Raw genomic sequence first — 16,611 nt, forward strand, 5'->3', positions numbered from 1 at the left:
CATTTGTTCAAAAGAAGTTTTTTGCAAAGTTTGTCAGTGACAATTCTACTTTTCTACTATGGGGTGTCCTAGAGGTGAAATCTGGAAGTACTTCATTGAAGAAATCCATTAGGTATATAGTAATAATTCACAGTGATTGGATTATTATACAAAATAATTGATTTTTGGTAAACTTTGATTTTTTGGATTTTACTTTTTCTTTTTTAAAAATGAGCATTTTTTTCTACTTACCTGCACAAATATTTTTAAACAGATAAAAAAGTTTCTTTTTATGACAATAATAAGATACTTCGAGATTTTTCCAGATACTTCCAGATATTACAATAACTGCTAATTTTTTATTGCATTTATATAATATTTTTCATTTTTTAAAGGTGGCAATTAGATGGGACCAAGAAGCCAATTTTTAAAATAAGCTTTTTCTACTACTTAGTTGCCCAAATTTATTGCATTTGCAACAAATTAATACCATAAAACAAATTATATTATTTTTTCAATGTATTTTGCAAATGCTTTTATCTTTTTTTAGATTTATGACTCAGATGAGGCTAACGAGGAATAAAGCTCATCAGAGTCATAAATCTAAAAAAAGATAAGGCTCCACTAGTGCTTGGTAGATAATGAAAGTAAAGAAAGCTGACATCTCCTTCCAAGCCTCACACAGTCAAATACTTTGACATGTACAAAAAGTACAAGTTACAGGACTCTGGGCAATTGCATTGGGGTTGGAAATTACCAAATTTTTAGCTAGATTGAATTTTCCATTCAGTCTAGTGGACACCAAAGCATTTAAGGAATTTTTCTGCTTTGGCAGTCCAAAAGTCAATGTAAAACTCTCCAGCACTTGTTCACGTTTCAAGTAAGTAATTTAATTAATTTTATAATTTTTACTTGAAAATATTACAATTAGAATTTCTTACCTTTTACTAACACAATGTTGATTTCCAAATTTTTACTTAAAAGTAAAATAATCCAAACTTTTTACTTTACTTTTATTTTGGATTTTTCTTTTAGGATATCCATTTTGTACAGAAATGTGAAGTAGGCAGTCAAATGACACCTTCCAAGCTATTACTCTTCACTACATCAATAAAGATTTTCAGCTCAAAATGTTTACTTTGAGAGTTGCACCTTTTTTGGAAGACACACAGCAGAGACAGTTACAACCAAACTACATAAGTAAGATAAGTTTTTAAAAATGTTTAATTTTTTTAAATATTTATAAATTTTGAGAGATGATGAGAAATAACAATTTTTACCGATATTTGAAAATAATTCTTGTTTTTGATTACTTTTATTACTAATTATTTGTTTAATTTTCTTTAATACAACCTATACTTACAAAAGTTTCGGTTTTTATCAAGTTCCTTAATCCTTTTTTAGGTATGTCGTTAGCTTACCTAGTTATGATACTGGAGTTGCTCAGTAAATTGTTTATGTTCATGATTCAACTGCAAAGATGAAGGCTGCTCTCAGAAAATCTGTTCAAGTGCAGGAATCACTACTTTGTGCAAACCAACTTTTTAATCTGGCAGTCAATAACACTATTGATAAATGCAAGGCTGCAACTAGATTGAATTCGTTATTAATAGATGTTGGATCCAAGCTTGCTCAAGCCATCCCGTCTGAGGCCGAATTTGACCTATTTGATGAACTTTTTTTTATTGAGTTCCCAATATTTCAGGAAAATTCTGACAAATTTTCTACCCTGGACAAAGTAATCGGACGCTTATGTGGCCTTCATTAGAGAGCTGCTGAAGCTGTCAGAAAGAAAAGTTTGTTAACCTCCTCCAAATGCACCAGAACTTGCTCAAGATTTGCAAATTCAGTTTGCTAAAATAGATCCCTTGTTTGATGATTGTGTCAAAGCTGATAATTATTCAACACCACCACAACTTGCACCTTATAAGTCTAACATTCAAATTTAGTGGGAAATGTACAGGCTATTCCAACCATTGACACAGATGACCATTAAAGTTATCTTCAATTTCGGAAAGGCAACTAAAACAAGTTTCAATTGCTGGCTGAAGCTGCTAGGAAATTTCTGTACATTCCAGCTGCCTATTCAGAATGAGCTTATAGTACTCGTGGCGTACTTGTGTCTTACAAGAAGACAAAGCTGCAACCAGTTCAAGTTGAAAAGTTGCTGTACAACCAAAAAAAATTGACTAGGTTACCATATCTTTACTTCAAAAGAAGAACCTATATCTTGACATCAAAAGAAGAAGAAGAGTTTATTGCTCTTGAAGATCCACTGGGTACTGGCACACCAATTGCTCATACCAAAAAATCAAAACTAGTTTATGGTCTCAAAAAAAGTTACAACTTTATTCTCCTTAAGATCAGAATAAAAAACAAAAATATAGAAAAATGAATAAAAAAAAATTTTTTATTCCAAATAAATGTGCACATTTATTTGGAATAAAATAAATAATAATAAGAGTATTAACACTAATAATATTAATTTATTTATTTAAAATACTTAATTGTTTTTGGTTTGCTGGGATCTTCGCTGTGAAGATATTGGGAAGGGGCTGGTTCATGAAATTTTTTTATAGTTTCTGTATATGTGCAATAATCCTCAATTATATCAGTTTTTTGATGTATAGACATACAGTTACATGAGGAAACACAGCTTTTGGATCCATAAATATATCTTGCTTATATGAATAGAAATGCAATTTGGCTGGCATGAAGTCATTTTAAAATTTATGTAGATTTTCTTCCTATTTATTATCTTTTGCATAAACGTCCTTCCCAATGCTTTAAAAAACTAAAAGTTTAAAAAATTTCTGTCCTTCACTTATTATTTACATAAATGTTTTACAATTGCTGATACCAAGTTAAGGTGGTATATAGCATTTACACTCCTCAAAGCATTTATACTTTTCAAAGGAGGTTTTTTTTAGATGACCTTGTTGAATTTTAGCTGATTTCAAAATGAATTATCTTAAAGTCAATGACACATTCAATTTACTCCATATCTTTCCATTTATCCATGAAACACACCTTAAGAGTGATGGAAAACATTATGATTAATTATAAGTTTTTTTAATTCAAAACCCTAATTTTTGTCTTCACACTGGCTATCATTTCTTGCAAAATTTTTGATACTTTTTTCGATGCTTAAATCCCTTTTTTCTTAATATTCTGAAGTGAAACGACTTGCTTTCCACTCTTTATCAAGTTTCTTATTTAAATTGATTAGTAGAAATTGACTGCATGCTCTTTGGGATGGTTGGGCAGAAAAGATGATTTTGTGACAAGTTTGATTTTGTTCTGTTCATACACCCTTTTTTTTTTTTTTTTAAGGTAATGAATTGATACTAAATCAGTTTAGGAGTGTTGTGAGTCTTGATAAAAAGTAAAAATCTCTTTTTCAGACACTCCTTTATGTACAACTTGTCCCTAAGTTTATACAAGATTTAATTTTGCTGCCAACTCTAAACTGTCACCTGCCAAACCGAACAGTTTGACAGGTGACAGTTTAGGGTTAGTTAAATTGGAGCGTTACATGAAAGAACAATGAGTTTTTATTGTTGAACAATATTCCAAAATTGTTCAACAATCAAAACTCGTTGTTCTTAATATTGTTGGAATATTTATTTAACTTTTTTCAACTGTGAAGAGAGTAATTGAAAAATTCAATTACTTTGCCTGATGTCCTATTTCATAAATAATCCTATCCTATGTACTTTATAATTCTAAAGAAAAAATAAATTGTTTCCTATTCAATTCAAATCTTGCATAAATTTTAGGATACCCTGTAGATAACTGCTGTCAAAGCCTTCTAAATTACAAATGATTGCCTGATGACTTACCTATGAGCAAATTTTTCAGTCTAAATGTATTTAAACTCGTTCTCAACATGTTTACCTTTGAATTTATACTAAAATTGAAGTTTGAGAACTTCGGCAAAATTCTATTTGATGTAAGTTTCTTTATCAAAGTTTTTTGATGCAAATTTCTTTAATAAAATCTATTCTTTTTTCCACTTTTTTTCTTTCTTTTAATAGTTTTTGACTGTCTGAAGCATCTTACAATTTATTTTACAGTTGATCTTGTAATGTCTAATTCTTTTGGTATTGCAAAATGTGAAGCAAGTAGGATTTTTTAAATAGAATTAGAAGACTTGCAAATTTAAAGTTTATATATCAGACATTCCATAAAACTAATATTTATTTACATTCTGCTTTAATACCAAAGTTAAACTAATATTCTGAAATATTAGTTTAAATTTTGGTATTAATGCAAAATGTAAGTAAACTCTGAAGTTAATTGAGTTTGTTGCTATGAAGATAATTAATTTTGAAATTGGTCAAATTTCACTGTATGCACCCAATAAAATGTAAGTAAGCCACAAAATTCTTGAATAATGTAGCTAACTTACATTTTAAGTGCATTTACTTCTGGGTAAATTACATTTACTTTTAAGTAAATTGCATTTACTTTTAGGTAAATTACATTTCCTTTTAGCTAAACTACATTTACCTGTAAGTGAATATCTTGATTCACCATACATTTGCTAGCTATATTCTTTGATAGCTTAGTTGGTATATTCCAACAATGCTAATTAGATTCTATTACAGCTTAATTGGTATATTTGAACAAAAGCTTTAAGATAAATCTGTATTCTTTTGTTAATCATTTGCTTCTAGTTGATTAATAAACCTTGCTTTTGGTTGAGAGACCTTTAAAATATTGCGAAACAAAACTAGTATAAGATTTATTTTAAAGGCTTGGTCATGAAGGGGTCAATTATTTCCTCTTTTACCGTAATTTTTTTTGTGCTAACAAAATTATCTTCTCTTTGCAGTAAACTTTGCAAGCTTTAACTAAAATGATTTGAATTCAAGTTAATTTTCTTTTTAAAAAAGTTAAAAATAAATTAGTGTACTTTTTCATTTGTATTATTGTTAATGCTGTTATCCAAATATATTTAGTGTAAATAAGTAGCTCTTTAAAAGCGTCACTGTAGTTTTAAAAATTCTTAGTTGAAAATTGATGAGGTTTGAAATGGCTGCACAACTAATAATATTTTACTGACTGAGGACTATCTGTAAAGGTCTTCCATATCATTTATAAACATTATTGAGTCATCTTTAATCATAATATTCAACTTTTCTTCATTATCATATAAAGCTAAAATCACAATCTTGAGAAAGTCATACTCATCTTTATATATCGTATTGTCATTTTTGTTAACGTAACAATAGTTATATAATCTTCATTACAACAGTTTTAAACATTTTAACTTATTCTTTTTAAGTTTCTATATGGCTAGCAATTGGATTGACAGTTTTGATTTTCTTCTTCATTATTTCCAACTCACTTAAATGGTATAGGTAAAAAAGTTTGTTTATTGCATTTGCTTTTATATTGTTTTTTACAATTTTTACACCATTTTTTGATGGTAATTAGCTTAACTGGCAACAGAGGATCTCCATACACTTTTACTGTCAAACTTAGATAAAATAGTGATATTTGGAAAAATAAGCTATTAGGTGTATTCCTTGACAGTTTTGTCTTTTAAAAGCTGTTATTTAGAATACATATATTGAGGTTGCGACAAGGAGATTGGTCATTTTTACCAAGTTCTCTGAAATTAAAGAAGTTTGATTCTCATTCTCCAGCTAATCTCATGGTAAGTTTTCTGTATTTTTGAAGAATCTTTCATCCATATATCTTCTAAAGTACCTTGAACTAGAATCCTATTGAACATTGCTAATAGGCTAGAAATTATCTATATATTAGCAGTCCTTCTAGAAGGTTAAAAAATGTAATTTAATCACCAGGTGAACTAAACTGTTATCTCTCAATTAAATTTTACGTGTTAAACGTGCATCTAAAGGGAGCTTAGCTGACCATCTGACTCCTTTAATAAATTTGTCGGATAAAAGAAAAGACTGAGCAAAATATTGTGAGAATAACTATTGTTTGAGAAAATAGAGAATAATTAGAATTTTTCACATTTGTTTTGAGAGTATGAATTAAACTTTAAGAACGCATAAAAATGTTTACAGTTCATTAAAATACCAATCTAAAAGGTATTTAATTTTTTTTTTTTGATTTTGAAGATATTTCGTTATCTTCAACTAAAAAAAAGAAGCTTTAATTTTTAAAGAATGTTTTTCGAATGTAACATTTCAAAATGTAGATTGGTTTTTATCAATTTATAGAGATTTTTGCCTCACACTCAAATTCAGTTCAGTCTATTTTCTGTTGTTTTAGGTAAACAGTATGAAGTTCAGCGGTTTCGTTGTTGGTTACTCAGTTTGGGGTTAGTTATCTTTTTCAAAATTTATTGCGATCATTTAAAATGACTTTCCTTTTTTATCGTATAAAGTATTCTTTTAAAGTTTCATATTTCGTTATATTCGACTAAAAAAAAAAACTTCATATATTCCGGAAAAAAACAACTGTGATTTTGATTGACTGACTTTTTTGATAAAAAGCGTTTAACCGAAAAATCTCCTTCGGTTAGATGCGTTTGATCAAATACTGTGTCTGGCTCTCTACACGTTTTTGCTCGATAAAGCTCATTTGCTTGCATTAACAACTTTTGTTGCGGCAAAAATGTAATTTCAATCGCTTATTCCAGTGCGGCGTCTACCAATAGTAAATACATCATGTTATAAAATGTATTTTAGATAAGGGTAGGGTAGGGCGGGGCTAGTTGAGCATAGGGGCAAGTTGGGCAACTAAAATATCTCAAAAACTACGCATCAAATGACAAAACATCTAATGGATAAAAGGTAGGTTTATATAATGGAATGCAATGTGTATCAAATAGTTGTTGGACCGCGGTCAAGTGAGATGCACGGGCACTTTTTCGATTTTGATTCAAAAAAGTAAAAAAAAAATTTTGATATTTTTTTCTTAGATTCTTAAAAAAACATTTATCTGGCATCACTTAAGTGTTGTTATTTTACCCATTTATTTGACTTTCGATAATATTTAGCCATTTTTCTCTAAGTATTGTAGCTCTTTTTATAATCTAACTTTTGTGTCACCTAGTCTAGTCGGGGTATATTAAGCAGCTTTGAAAAAAATTGACAACGGCATAATCGGATACGGAGAAACAAACTTCTTTGGGTAAACATTTTAAGGTCCATAAACCTTTTTAAAATAATCATTATTAAATACTCTTAACAATTTAAAATAGTATCTGAAATCAAAATGGGGCCATTAGCTATATTGTAAGGTTGGATATGTTTTTAGCTTTAAAAAACTGTTTTTAAAATGAATTTTTCAAAAAATGTTTTGTCTTTTGTAAGATTTTAAGTTTCTCTAGGAAAATTTGAGTTCCTAGAAGAGAAAAGCGCTCTCCCAGCCGGCACGCAACGTTGTATTAACGTTGTATTTACGTTAGATTTTTAGTTAGTACAACGTTGCCGGTTCGGCAAAATGGAAAGGTTTTGTAACGTAAAATTCTTACGTTAGATTTACGTTAGATAATAACGTTATACAAACGTAAAATTCTAATGTTAGATTAACGTTATACTAACATAAATTTAACTTGGAAAATTATTGGCGTTTTACATTAACGTAAAATATTTATTGTAATTGTGTTTAATATTTAATATTAATATACTGTTATATTCATATAAACCTGCCGAAGCCTATGGCTTCGTGTCATGGTTTTTATATGAATATAACCGTATGTAAACGGTTTATATATGCCTTTAATGTTAACATACTAACATTAAATGTTTAACACAATTACAATCAATATTCTACGTTAATATAAGAGTTTCTTATCCCTTACAAGGCGTTAGAAAAACAGTTTCGGGGATACTCAAACTAAAAATACAATAAATGTTTTTAAAGACTTTATTTAAAGATGTATTATATATTCTTTTGTATATTAAATAGCATATATAATAAATTTATAAAAAAAACTGAAAACTAATAATTGTTCAACAATCACTTGCTTTCTCAAATAATTTTTTTTGCTTCCATTTAAAAATGGTGAGAACTTTGCATCCTATTTGATCTTTTATTTGTGCTTCCGGCGAAGACTAGTGCATTAGCAGGATGACTTCTAAAATATGACATGGGATACTGTTAACGGGATGTTAATAAAATAGTTAAAAATACATTTTTCTTATAACTGACTAGTTGCTTGATTTTTTCTTAACGTTAACTTTAAAGATACAAGACTAAGATATATCTAAGTATACAAAAAATATGTAAGGAAGAAGAGATAGATAGAACAATATTAACATATTTAGATCTTCATCATCATCACTCATAAAAACCTCAGAGTCTAGGTCAGAACTCTCAGTTCCAGAAATATCTTTATGATCAGACACACAAAAAAAAGCCTTATAGTTCTCAATTTCAATGTTTTGGAAATCAATGCCACTCTCCACTTCATTAATATTGGATTTGACATGCAATGAGTTGTCTATTTCTTCATTTACAAGAAGATTGTTTAAGGCTAAATTACTTTGCCGCCATTCCCTCAAGTTTTGATTTTTCTCTTGTTTATTCATTTTTATTATTCTGAAATAAACCTAAATTTTAGTAAATTTGACAATAACAAGATGATAATAAAAACTGAACATAATAAAAAAATAAAAAAAAAGAAAAACTAAGTTTTTAATAATAATAAAAAGGTAACTACATTTATTCAAAGTAAGTTTTTTACTTGCTAGATCATTAATCGCATACAGTTAAATGTTTCTATCATAATTAAAATCATACAGCTAAATGTTTTTATAGTAATTAAAATCATACAATTAAATATTTGTATCATAATAAAATCATACAGCTAAATATTTGTATAATAATTAAAATCATTCAGTTGAATGTTTGTATCATAATTAAAATCATACAGTTAAAAGTCTAATGAAATATTTTATTTTATTTTAAGCTAGTTTTTATTTTATCCTAAATAACTATAACTAATAAACTCAAGCAAGTGTTTTTACTATCTTTCAAAAAATTGTTTTCAGCGCAATTATTACTATATAGTAATAATTATTACTTGCTGAAAATAAAATCTCAAAATAAAAATGAGGTATTACAGGTATTCCAAGAATGAAATGTTAAGGTTAAACTTTAGTTTGGAAAACAATTTTAATTGTTTTTTTTTTCAGTTCAATTACTAAGTTATCTTAACTAAAAGACAACTAAATGAATAAACAAATAAATACTAAAAATGTGAAAATACAAGATGATTACAGGCATAGTATATACTATAGATACACAAGAAGAAACTAAACAATAATAAATAAAACTGGGTAACAAATGCTTGCATTCTCTTTTTGCTGGCATTTATTTATACCAATGGAGAGACCTTTCCAATATTTGGAATCTGATCATTTATTTGAGCTTTTGTTGAAGATTCTCTATGCTTTTTACAGATGAAAATTTTGAAATAAATTTTATTCTGCTCACTTTATAATTTGATTTCTTTTTAACACTTTTGTATAGCAGATGTTCGGTGAAGATATATGAAAAATAATCTTCATGTTTCTTATTAATAACATATTTACGTTGTTTGTCAAAATATAAGCAATGCAAGCAGTTTATTGAAATTGATTTTCCACAGCTAACTTGATTTTAAAATATTATACTATATTGCTCAGAGTGAGTAACTATCAAATTCAAAATAACATCATACTCAGCGTAGTTAAGGTGTTTTTCAAAAAACTATAATAGAAAATTCATTGAGAAAATAGAAGAAAAAGAGCTATAACTCCCAGCATCTCATTTTTTTGAGTACTTTCACTTAATAAGTGGGTAACAGTAATTTTGAATAAAAATAACATGTTTTTTATAAAATTATCACCTTTAAACACTTTTGAAATGTTCTAGCTCTTTTGATCTATAATCATGTTCAAATTAAGGATATTTTGTAGTTTCATTTACGTCAATTTGATGCAAACCGACAGAGCAAAATTGCAAAATACCTCAAATATACACTTTACAAAAACCCTAAATACTGTCACACATTCTTTTTTTTTTTTTTTTTTTTTTTTTTTTTTTAAACACAAGCAGATATAGTTTTCATAAAAAATATTGAATTCAAATTTATTTCATCTCATTCAAAACCTAAGTTATAGGTTGTCAAAGTTAGGAATTTTGTTGGAATTCTAGGATAAAATTTTACTGACTCGCCTTAACTACGTCGAGTAACAGATTTAATTGGATGAGCATTAGGCTCCTACCAATTTGATATTTGTTTGCATTTTCCTTGCATCTAAAGTGAAATACTAGACATATTACTCACATTTATTATAAAAAATCTAAACTTAGCTATAAATGTGGATTCAACTAAAGGAATATAAAATAGTAGCACAACTTTTTAAAATTTAAAATGAGATTAAAAGAAGAAAAATTGTAATAATGAATACCCAAATACAAATGTTACATCATGGTTGAACATTTCAAATAATTAGATACAAACTTTTATTGTGGAAATTCAAAAAATTAAAATTTGAACAAACTTAATGACATCGAGCTAAGTATTTATAATCTATCTGAGAACTAGTAGATTCAGAAATAGTTGTAACATAATAATTTAAGAATAAAAAATTGTTCAATATCATAATAAAACATTCTATAACACAAAAAAAACCTGTTCTATAATTTATAGAACAGAATTTGACAACGATAAAAAATCAAATCAAACCTTTATAATCGACATTTTACTACCTTTTATTAAATCTTTTATCAGCAATTCAAAGTTTTTACTACTTGTACGCTGTTTATTTAAAAACATTTTTTCAAAATTCCTCGATTGTCTTTTAAAAGACAATTCAAACCTTTAAATTTGGGTAATTACCTTCGAACTAAACTTATAAGTTTAGTAATTATATTTTAACAAATATATTTCCTATCTTCTCTTATGCCATCTTAAAGTAGAAAAAAAAAGCAAAAAGTTACGGTAGGTTTTTTTATAGTTAGCAGAACTGCGTTAATATTTCTTTGTTTTTTTAACGTTGTGTCAACGTTAGCTCAACGTTAGAATATTACGTTAAAAAGATTACGTTTACACAACGTTAGATTAACGTAAAGTAACGTAAAACGTAATTTTAACATAAATACAATGTAAATACAACGTTGTGTGCCGGCTGGGCTGTTTATCTCTTTTTGTTTTTATTTCTTTCATATGCAGTTCAGCAGTTCAAAGATATTTACTCAGCTTTCAAATCTTTGGCCAGCAATTAACGAACAACAAACCATTTAAAGTTCAACAATCTCACTATTTAATCACTTAAATGAATTGAAAGGTTTAATTCTATATAAGTAAAGTTCAATCTCCTTTTTGAATTTTAACAAAGAAGTGCTTAATGATAGTGGTATCGTAGCTAAATGCAAACTATGCAGCAACAACAACTGATGAAGGGATCTACCTGAAACGATACGTATTATCTGAAAAATTAGATTTTAGAACACTTCCTGTTTAGTAAAGATAATGAGGAAATTTCAATGATTGAAGTAAAATTTTATTAACTTGTTCCTCCTCTATCTTAAACTCTTTATTATCTTACATAACTGTCCTTTTTCTATCAGAAATTATCCTCCAGACAGGACAATAATCTTTTTTGGTAATAAAGGTTTCCTAATGCGATTCGGATATAAAAAAAACCTCTTAGATACCGGTCATTTGAACGAATAAAAGTATTGTTCGACGTTATTTGATTTACAGATAAAAGTTCCACTGATCCTGCTATGTCAGAATATTTTGAACAGCTCTCTCTATTCAATCAATTGATATTACCGATGAGTTTCAGAATGACGTCATTTATTAATTTTTTTTCCGAGATTTTGGTTCAGTTCTGGTTATAATGAAACAAATGCCGATGCTTAATTTTTAGCTTATGTATATTATTTTTTAATATACATAAACTAAAAATTAATATACATTAACTTAAAATCTTTCTGTTGATGAAGTATTTCTTAAATGGTTACGGTTATTTATTTACATTTTTTTTTTTTGCGGTTAGGTTTTCTCGTCATCTTCATACTGTTATTAGTGATTTTGCTTATCTTAACAACTCAAATATTTCTGCCTATTGTTATCCATGAAACATCATTTCTTCTTAAACAAATAGTTTTATTATGGTAAGTTTATTTTACTATTAATTGCAATTGATATTTTTAAGTAATTTTTAATATCTGTGTTGCATGTTAAATCATGAAACGAAAGTCTCATATTTTTTATATAGGCCAACGATATTGATAGGTATCGCCATATCGGTTGTACAAAAGTTACTTGCAAGATTCGTTTTTATTATTGACAATAATACATTAGGGGTTGATAACAGGTTTGTATCTTATATGACCTGACCTTATTACAACTAGGACAAGTTAAAATATTGCATAGCAAATAAAAAACCCTCAACTAAATAGATATTTTTTTAGACGAATCTATCATGGCGCGTCGTTCTATTTCTTTTATTTCAATATCTTTATTGGTTTGATTGGTTCATTGCTTCGTGTACTATATGGAGCTGTGTTGGGTGTTGTATTTTTTCAGAGATTGCAAAAAAGCGTTCTCCCGAAGTCATATGAAAAGTGGGATGCTGGTAATTTACTTATTGTTAAAATGTAATTAGAGACCTTGTTGATATTTTTTATTTATTTTTTTTTTGTGTTCAATTAAGTTATCATTATCTATTATCTTTATGATTATCACAATATTTCTAATGACATTTAGATGATCTTTTCTTCAACTGATCAGATGGTTTTAATAAAACAATGATTGAATTTTTGGATTTTGCAACATTTTATTATTTTTTACTTTAAACCTTTAGGCTACATGTCCTATGTTGGATTTGTTCTTCTTGAACATCACCATGCCAACCCAGTTTTACATTGTTTTGTGCGTCTCTTACTGGAAGAAAAGGGCAAAGAGTTTTACAACGATGACGATATTTATAGTATGTAATTTCTTTTGATTATTTTGTAAGTGTTACGTACTTGCGTAAATATTTTTGTTATACACGAAGTATGTGTATTTTTCTAGGTGCTCATTCAGCAACTAATGAAAGGAAGCTCGTGTCATATTCTGCACTACATAAAAAGCGAGCCATAATCAGATGGCACCTCTATATTGTTCTTTCCCAGAATCCATCTATTCAAAAACTACGCCGCCATCGGTTAAAATCGAAGGAAATAAGTGCCCTTTACGCCGCGTTGTCAGATGTTATGTCTAGTTGTCAACAAAACGACTTGATTTCTAATTATGAAGAATCTGTAATTAATAACCGTAAGACAAGTGACCAGTACAGGAGCACTAGCTCAACAAAAGAATCACCGAACTGGTCTTTTTCACATTCTAACAAAGTTATTTTTTAGAGTTGTATTGTATAACTTAGCCCTTTTTTATTAAATTGTAAAAAATTGTTTTACGAAGCGTGTTGTTAAAATTTGTACATTTTTCCAAATAAATTTTTGCATTTAAAGTAAGTTTTGAGAGTTACAAAAAAAGAGGATGAATTAATCCCTTCCTTTCGGACAGTGCTTAAAAAAAAAAAGACTTCGAAAATGAGATGGCAGCAATTTTATGATTTTTCCCGCTATTTGTCAAAGGATACCGTTAAAATAGAAAATTGTTTGAGAGGCTTAAATTACTTAAAAAACATTCTCACTTTTTAACCCAAAATAAATTTTAACAATTTTCTTGTTATCGCTATTTATCGACTACACCCTAATTTGTATACTGCAGCTTTCCAAATGTTTTTCGTTCCATCGTCTTGACAGAATTGTCTCTTGCAGGTGCTTAGATAAATTTAAATATCTCTCACGAGGTTCTTAATGCCGGGGACCTTTAATGTATAAGATTTATATGTAACACTTAGCATTAAATGTTTCGGAAATATAACGTAAATTATTTGATGAATCTTAGTAATTTCATTTGTTTTTTGGAAACTTTTGATGTTGTTCCGTTCACGATGAATTGGTTTCATATAATAAATGCCGTTGGAATTAATTCTCTCTTCATCAATTTTGTTTATCTTACTGTGGTACTGCACAATATTTGTTAATTCGACCGAACTTTTTTTGCATGAAAAGTTCATAAATATTTGTTCTGAAATTTTTTTGCTTCATAAAAATTTTTAAGCTTTAGTAGGATTTTTAATAAAGTTCGAAATTATTTTTGTTTCAAAACAAAGTAAGAAGCATTTCCTCAATCCAATTTAAGGGAAGTAATGTTTTTACATCATCGAGCAGCAAAGAAGTTGAAAGTTCTTCTGAATGAATTTAAAAAATTTCTTTTTCAAAAGACAACTGGTCAGACATCAGTTATGAAAATCTGCTTTTTTGTTTAACTGTTCATAGCATCACACCAGATTTCTGCAATTATCAGTAATTCTAAAATATAAAGTTATGTAATGATGTCATACAAATGACTAAGTATTACCAAAGTCTTAAATTTTACTCTAAGAATGGAAATTTAGTCATCATATAGAGTTTCTAATTTCAATAAAGAACTACAGTTTTCCGACTATTAATGTTTTCAGCTTAAGTTTCACTATTCACCCGTGGGAAATATACAATACAGCAACACAAAATAAACATAATCTTTACAACTAACTTAGGAAAATCAACTTCTCTTATCTATATTTATTTGTATATAATTTTTTTTAAATTTGAACAACACTCAAGTTTAAACGGTTTATCAAAATCAAAGATTTTCTTTAATTGTACTTGAGAGCAAACGAAGCTTGAAATTGATGTAATTTAATAACAAAAGCCAATTCTCAACAAAATTACTTTAGTCTTCCCAGCCCTAAAAGGAAAAGAAAATTTAATGAAAAGTAACCTTTAGTAAGCTGTAATCTAGCCACAAATCCATAACTTTATGTTTCTACTTCTGTATAAACAGTACTGCTACATTTTTTATGATGTAGCTTCACGCACAATTAAAAGTTTCACTTTTTTATATTTTCATTTAAGTTACCGAAATAATCTTGTCTGAGTCGGAATCAATTGTGAGAGAAGGCCTGGGGTTTATTTAAAAAGTTAAGAAAAGTATTGATCGTACCAAAATGCTATTTCATTCTCATTATTAGTGTTAGCTATGTTGTCTTCTTTCTTTTAAAAGAATAAAATTAAATTTGAAAAAAAAAAGTTTAATAACTTAAAAAGATAAGAATCACTAATCTTTAAAAAGAAATTTAAATATTAATTTGGATTAAAGAGAAAAGTTTTTGTCGAAATTGCATTTTATAAATTTTTTTCATTCTATGGCGAAGATAAAATATATTGCAAAGCTTTATTTTGCTTCATGCGATACTTGTGTGTTTGTAAAATGGGTTACTTTCTAAAACTTTCATTCATCATTTAATCCGGTAGACGTCCTTCTGTGCGATATGAAATGGTTTCATAATCGATTATGAACCATAAGCATTATTTGTAGATTGCCGATAAGCTAAGGCACTTTTTTTTTAACTTACTGTAAATATCTCATGAAAATGACAATAGCAGTAATAGTTTTTTTTTTCTTTATATGTCTATCTACATATCTAACTTTAAATCTTGCTTAATTAGCCTGGCGAAGATCAACTATTAAGCGCTTTGTTTCGGAACGGTGGCAAACAGATCTTGCATGTATCCTGCGTACTATATGGTCAGAGTGGCAAAGATGAAATACGTTTCGGAAAAAAGGATATTTGTTCAATTGACCCCTGAAATACTTTGCCATTTTGACATCCAAAAAAAACCTACAAAATCCTTCGGCGATTTGAGAGGGGAGACCTGAAGGAACAAAAAAAGTACCTTAGGTTAAATTTAATCTCTTAGGAGGAAACAGAAAATAAAGTTTAACGTTTCGTGATACTTTTTCAACTTTAGTCAGCAAATCGAACTTTCACACACATTTTTGACGCAAATATTTTTGTACAAAAAATAATTGAAAACCAAATACTTTCAAACATAAAGAATTAAAATTAGTGGTCATTTAGGCACAAAATGTCTATTAAAAAATGAAACAAATCTGTACCAAATAATTACGTCGATTCATTTTACAATTCATTTTACGTCGATTCATTTTACAATTTTTTGAAAAAATATGTTTTACAAAGTAAAACATATTTTTTCAAAAAATTCAAAAACAGTCGGATAAAAAAAGTCAATTTACAACTTTTTAGAGCTTTAACTCACAGACCATGTTTTGAACTATTCTCTGCGTAAAATATGTATTTAAACAAGTGACAAACTAGGATATTTACCATTCTATTTTCACAATGCCACCTGCAAGCTCACATGATGAAAACAGAAAACTTGTTTTTTTTTTATCTTAAAAAACAGAGAGCTTACAGCCTTCAGTAATATAAGGGCGGCGTTTATACATTTATGTTTACATGTGTGCTAGTAGTATGAAGCGAGAGTTTATTGAAGGTTTTAGGAGGTTAGGCGAGGGTGTGAGAGTTGTTTGGAAGGGTAATGTAAAGGTTAGGGTTTAGGTTGATTGTGTGAGGATTGTTTGGTTAGAAAAGGTCAAGGTTTGAGGATAGTTTGGTTAGGAAAGAGCGAGGCTTTATTGTTAAAGGGTTAAAGTTTCACTTACTGTCCTCAGTATATTCTGTTATGGAATGTATCTCAATAAACGTTATTAGTGTATAATGGTTAGCACTCTTATTTATTTCGTTT

General features: G+C 28.3%; 1 protein-coding gene across 1 annotated transcript in view; it reads left to right on the forward strand.

The window, feature by feature from the left end:
* The window catches only part of LOC149893413 (stimulated by retinoic acid gene 6 protein-like), a 34,032-nt gene extending 20,611 nt beyond the window's left edge, over nt 1–13,421 (forward strand). The window contains exons 13-20 of the mRNA XM_090073754.1: nt 5,270–5,345; nt 5,548–5,644; nt 6,232–6,280; nt 11,961–12,078; nt 12,183–12,281; nt 12,379–12,542; nt 12,771–12,896; nt 12,983–13,421. Of these exons, the coding sequence (XP_089929880.1) occupies nt 5,270–5,345; nt 5,548–5,644; nt 6,232–6,280; nt 11,961–12,078; nt 12,183–12,281; nt 12,379–12,542; nt 12,771–12,896; nt 12,983–13,314 (1,061 nt within the window). The 3' untranslated portion in view covers nt 13,315–13,421. The remainder of the gene's footprint in view (nt 1–5,269; nt 5,346–5,547; nt 5,645–6,231; nt 6,281–11,960; nt 12,079–12,182; nt 12,282–12,378; nt 12,543–12,770; nt 12,897–12,982) is intronic.
* The last annotated feature ends 3,190 nt before the right edge of the window (nt 13,422–16,611 follow it).

The sequence above is a fragment of the Hydra viridissima genome, unplaced genomic scaffold (genome assembly GCF_058129835.1).
Source record: "Hydra viridissima isolate aposymbiotic clone 2 unplaced genomic scaffold, HvirCarnegie_v1 scaffold_1, whole genome shotgun sequence".
NCBI classification, from domain to species: Eukaryota; Metazoa; Cnidaria; class Hydrozoa; order Anthoathecata; family Hydridae; genus Hydra; species Hydra viridissima.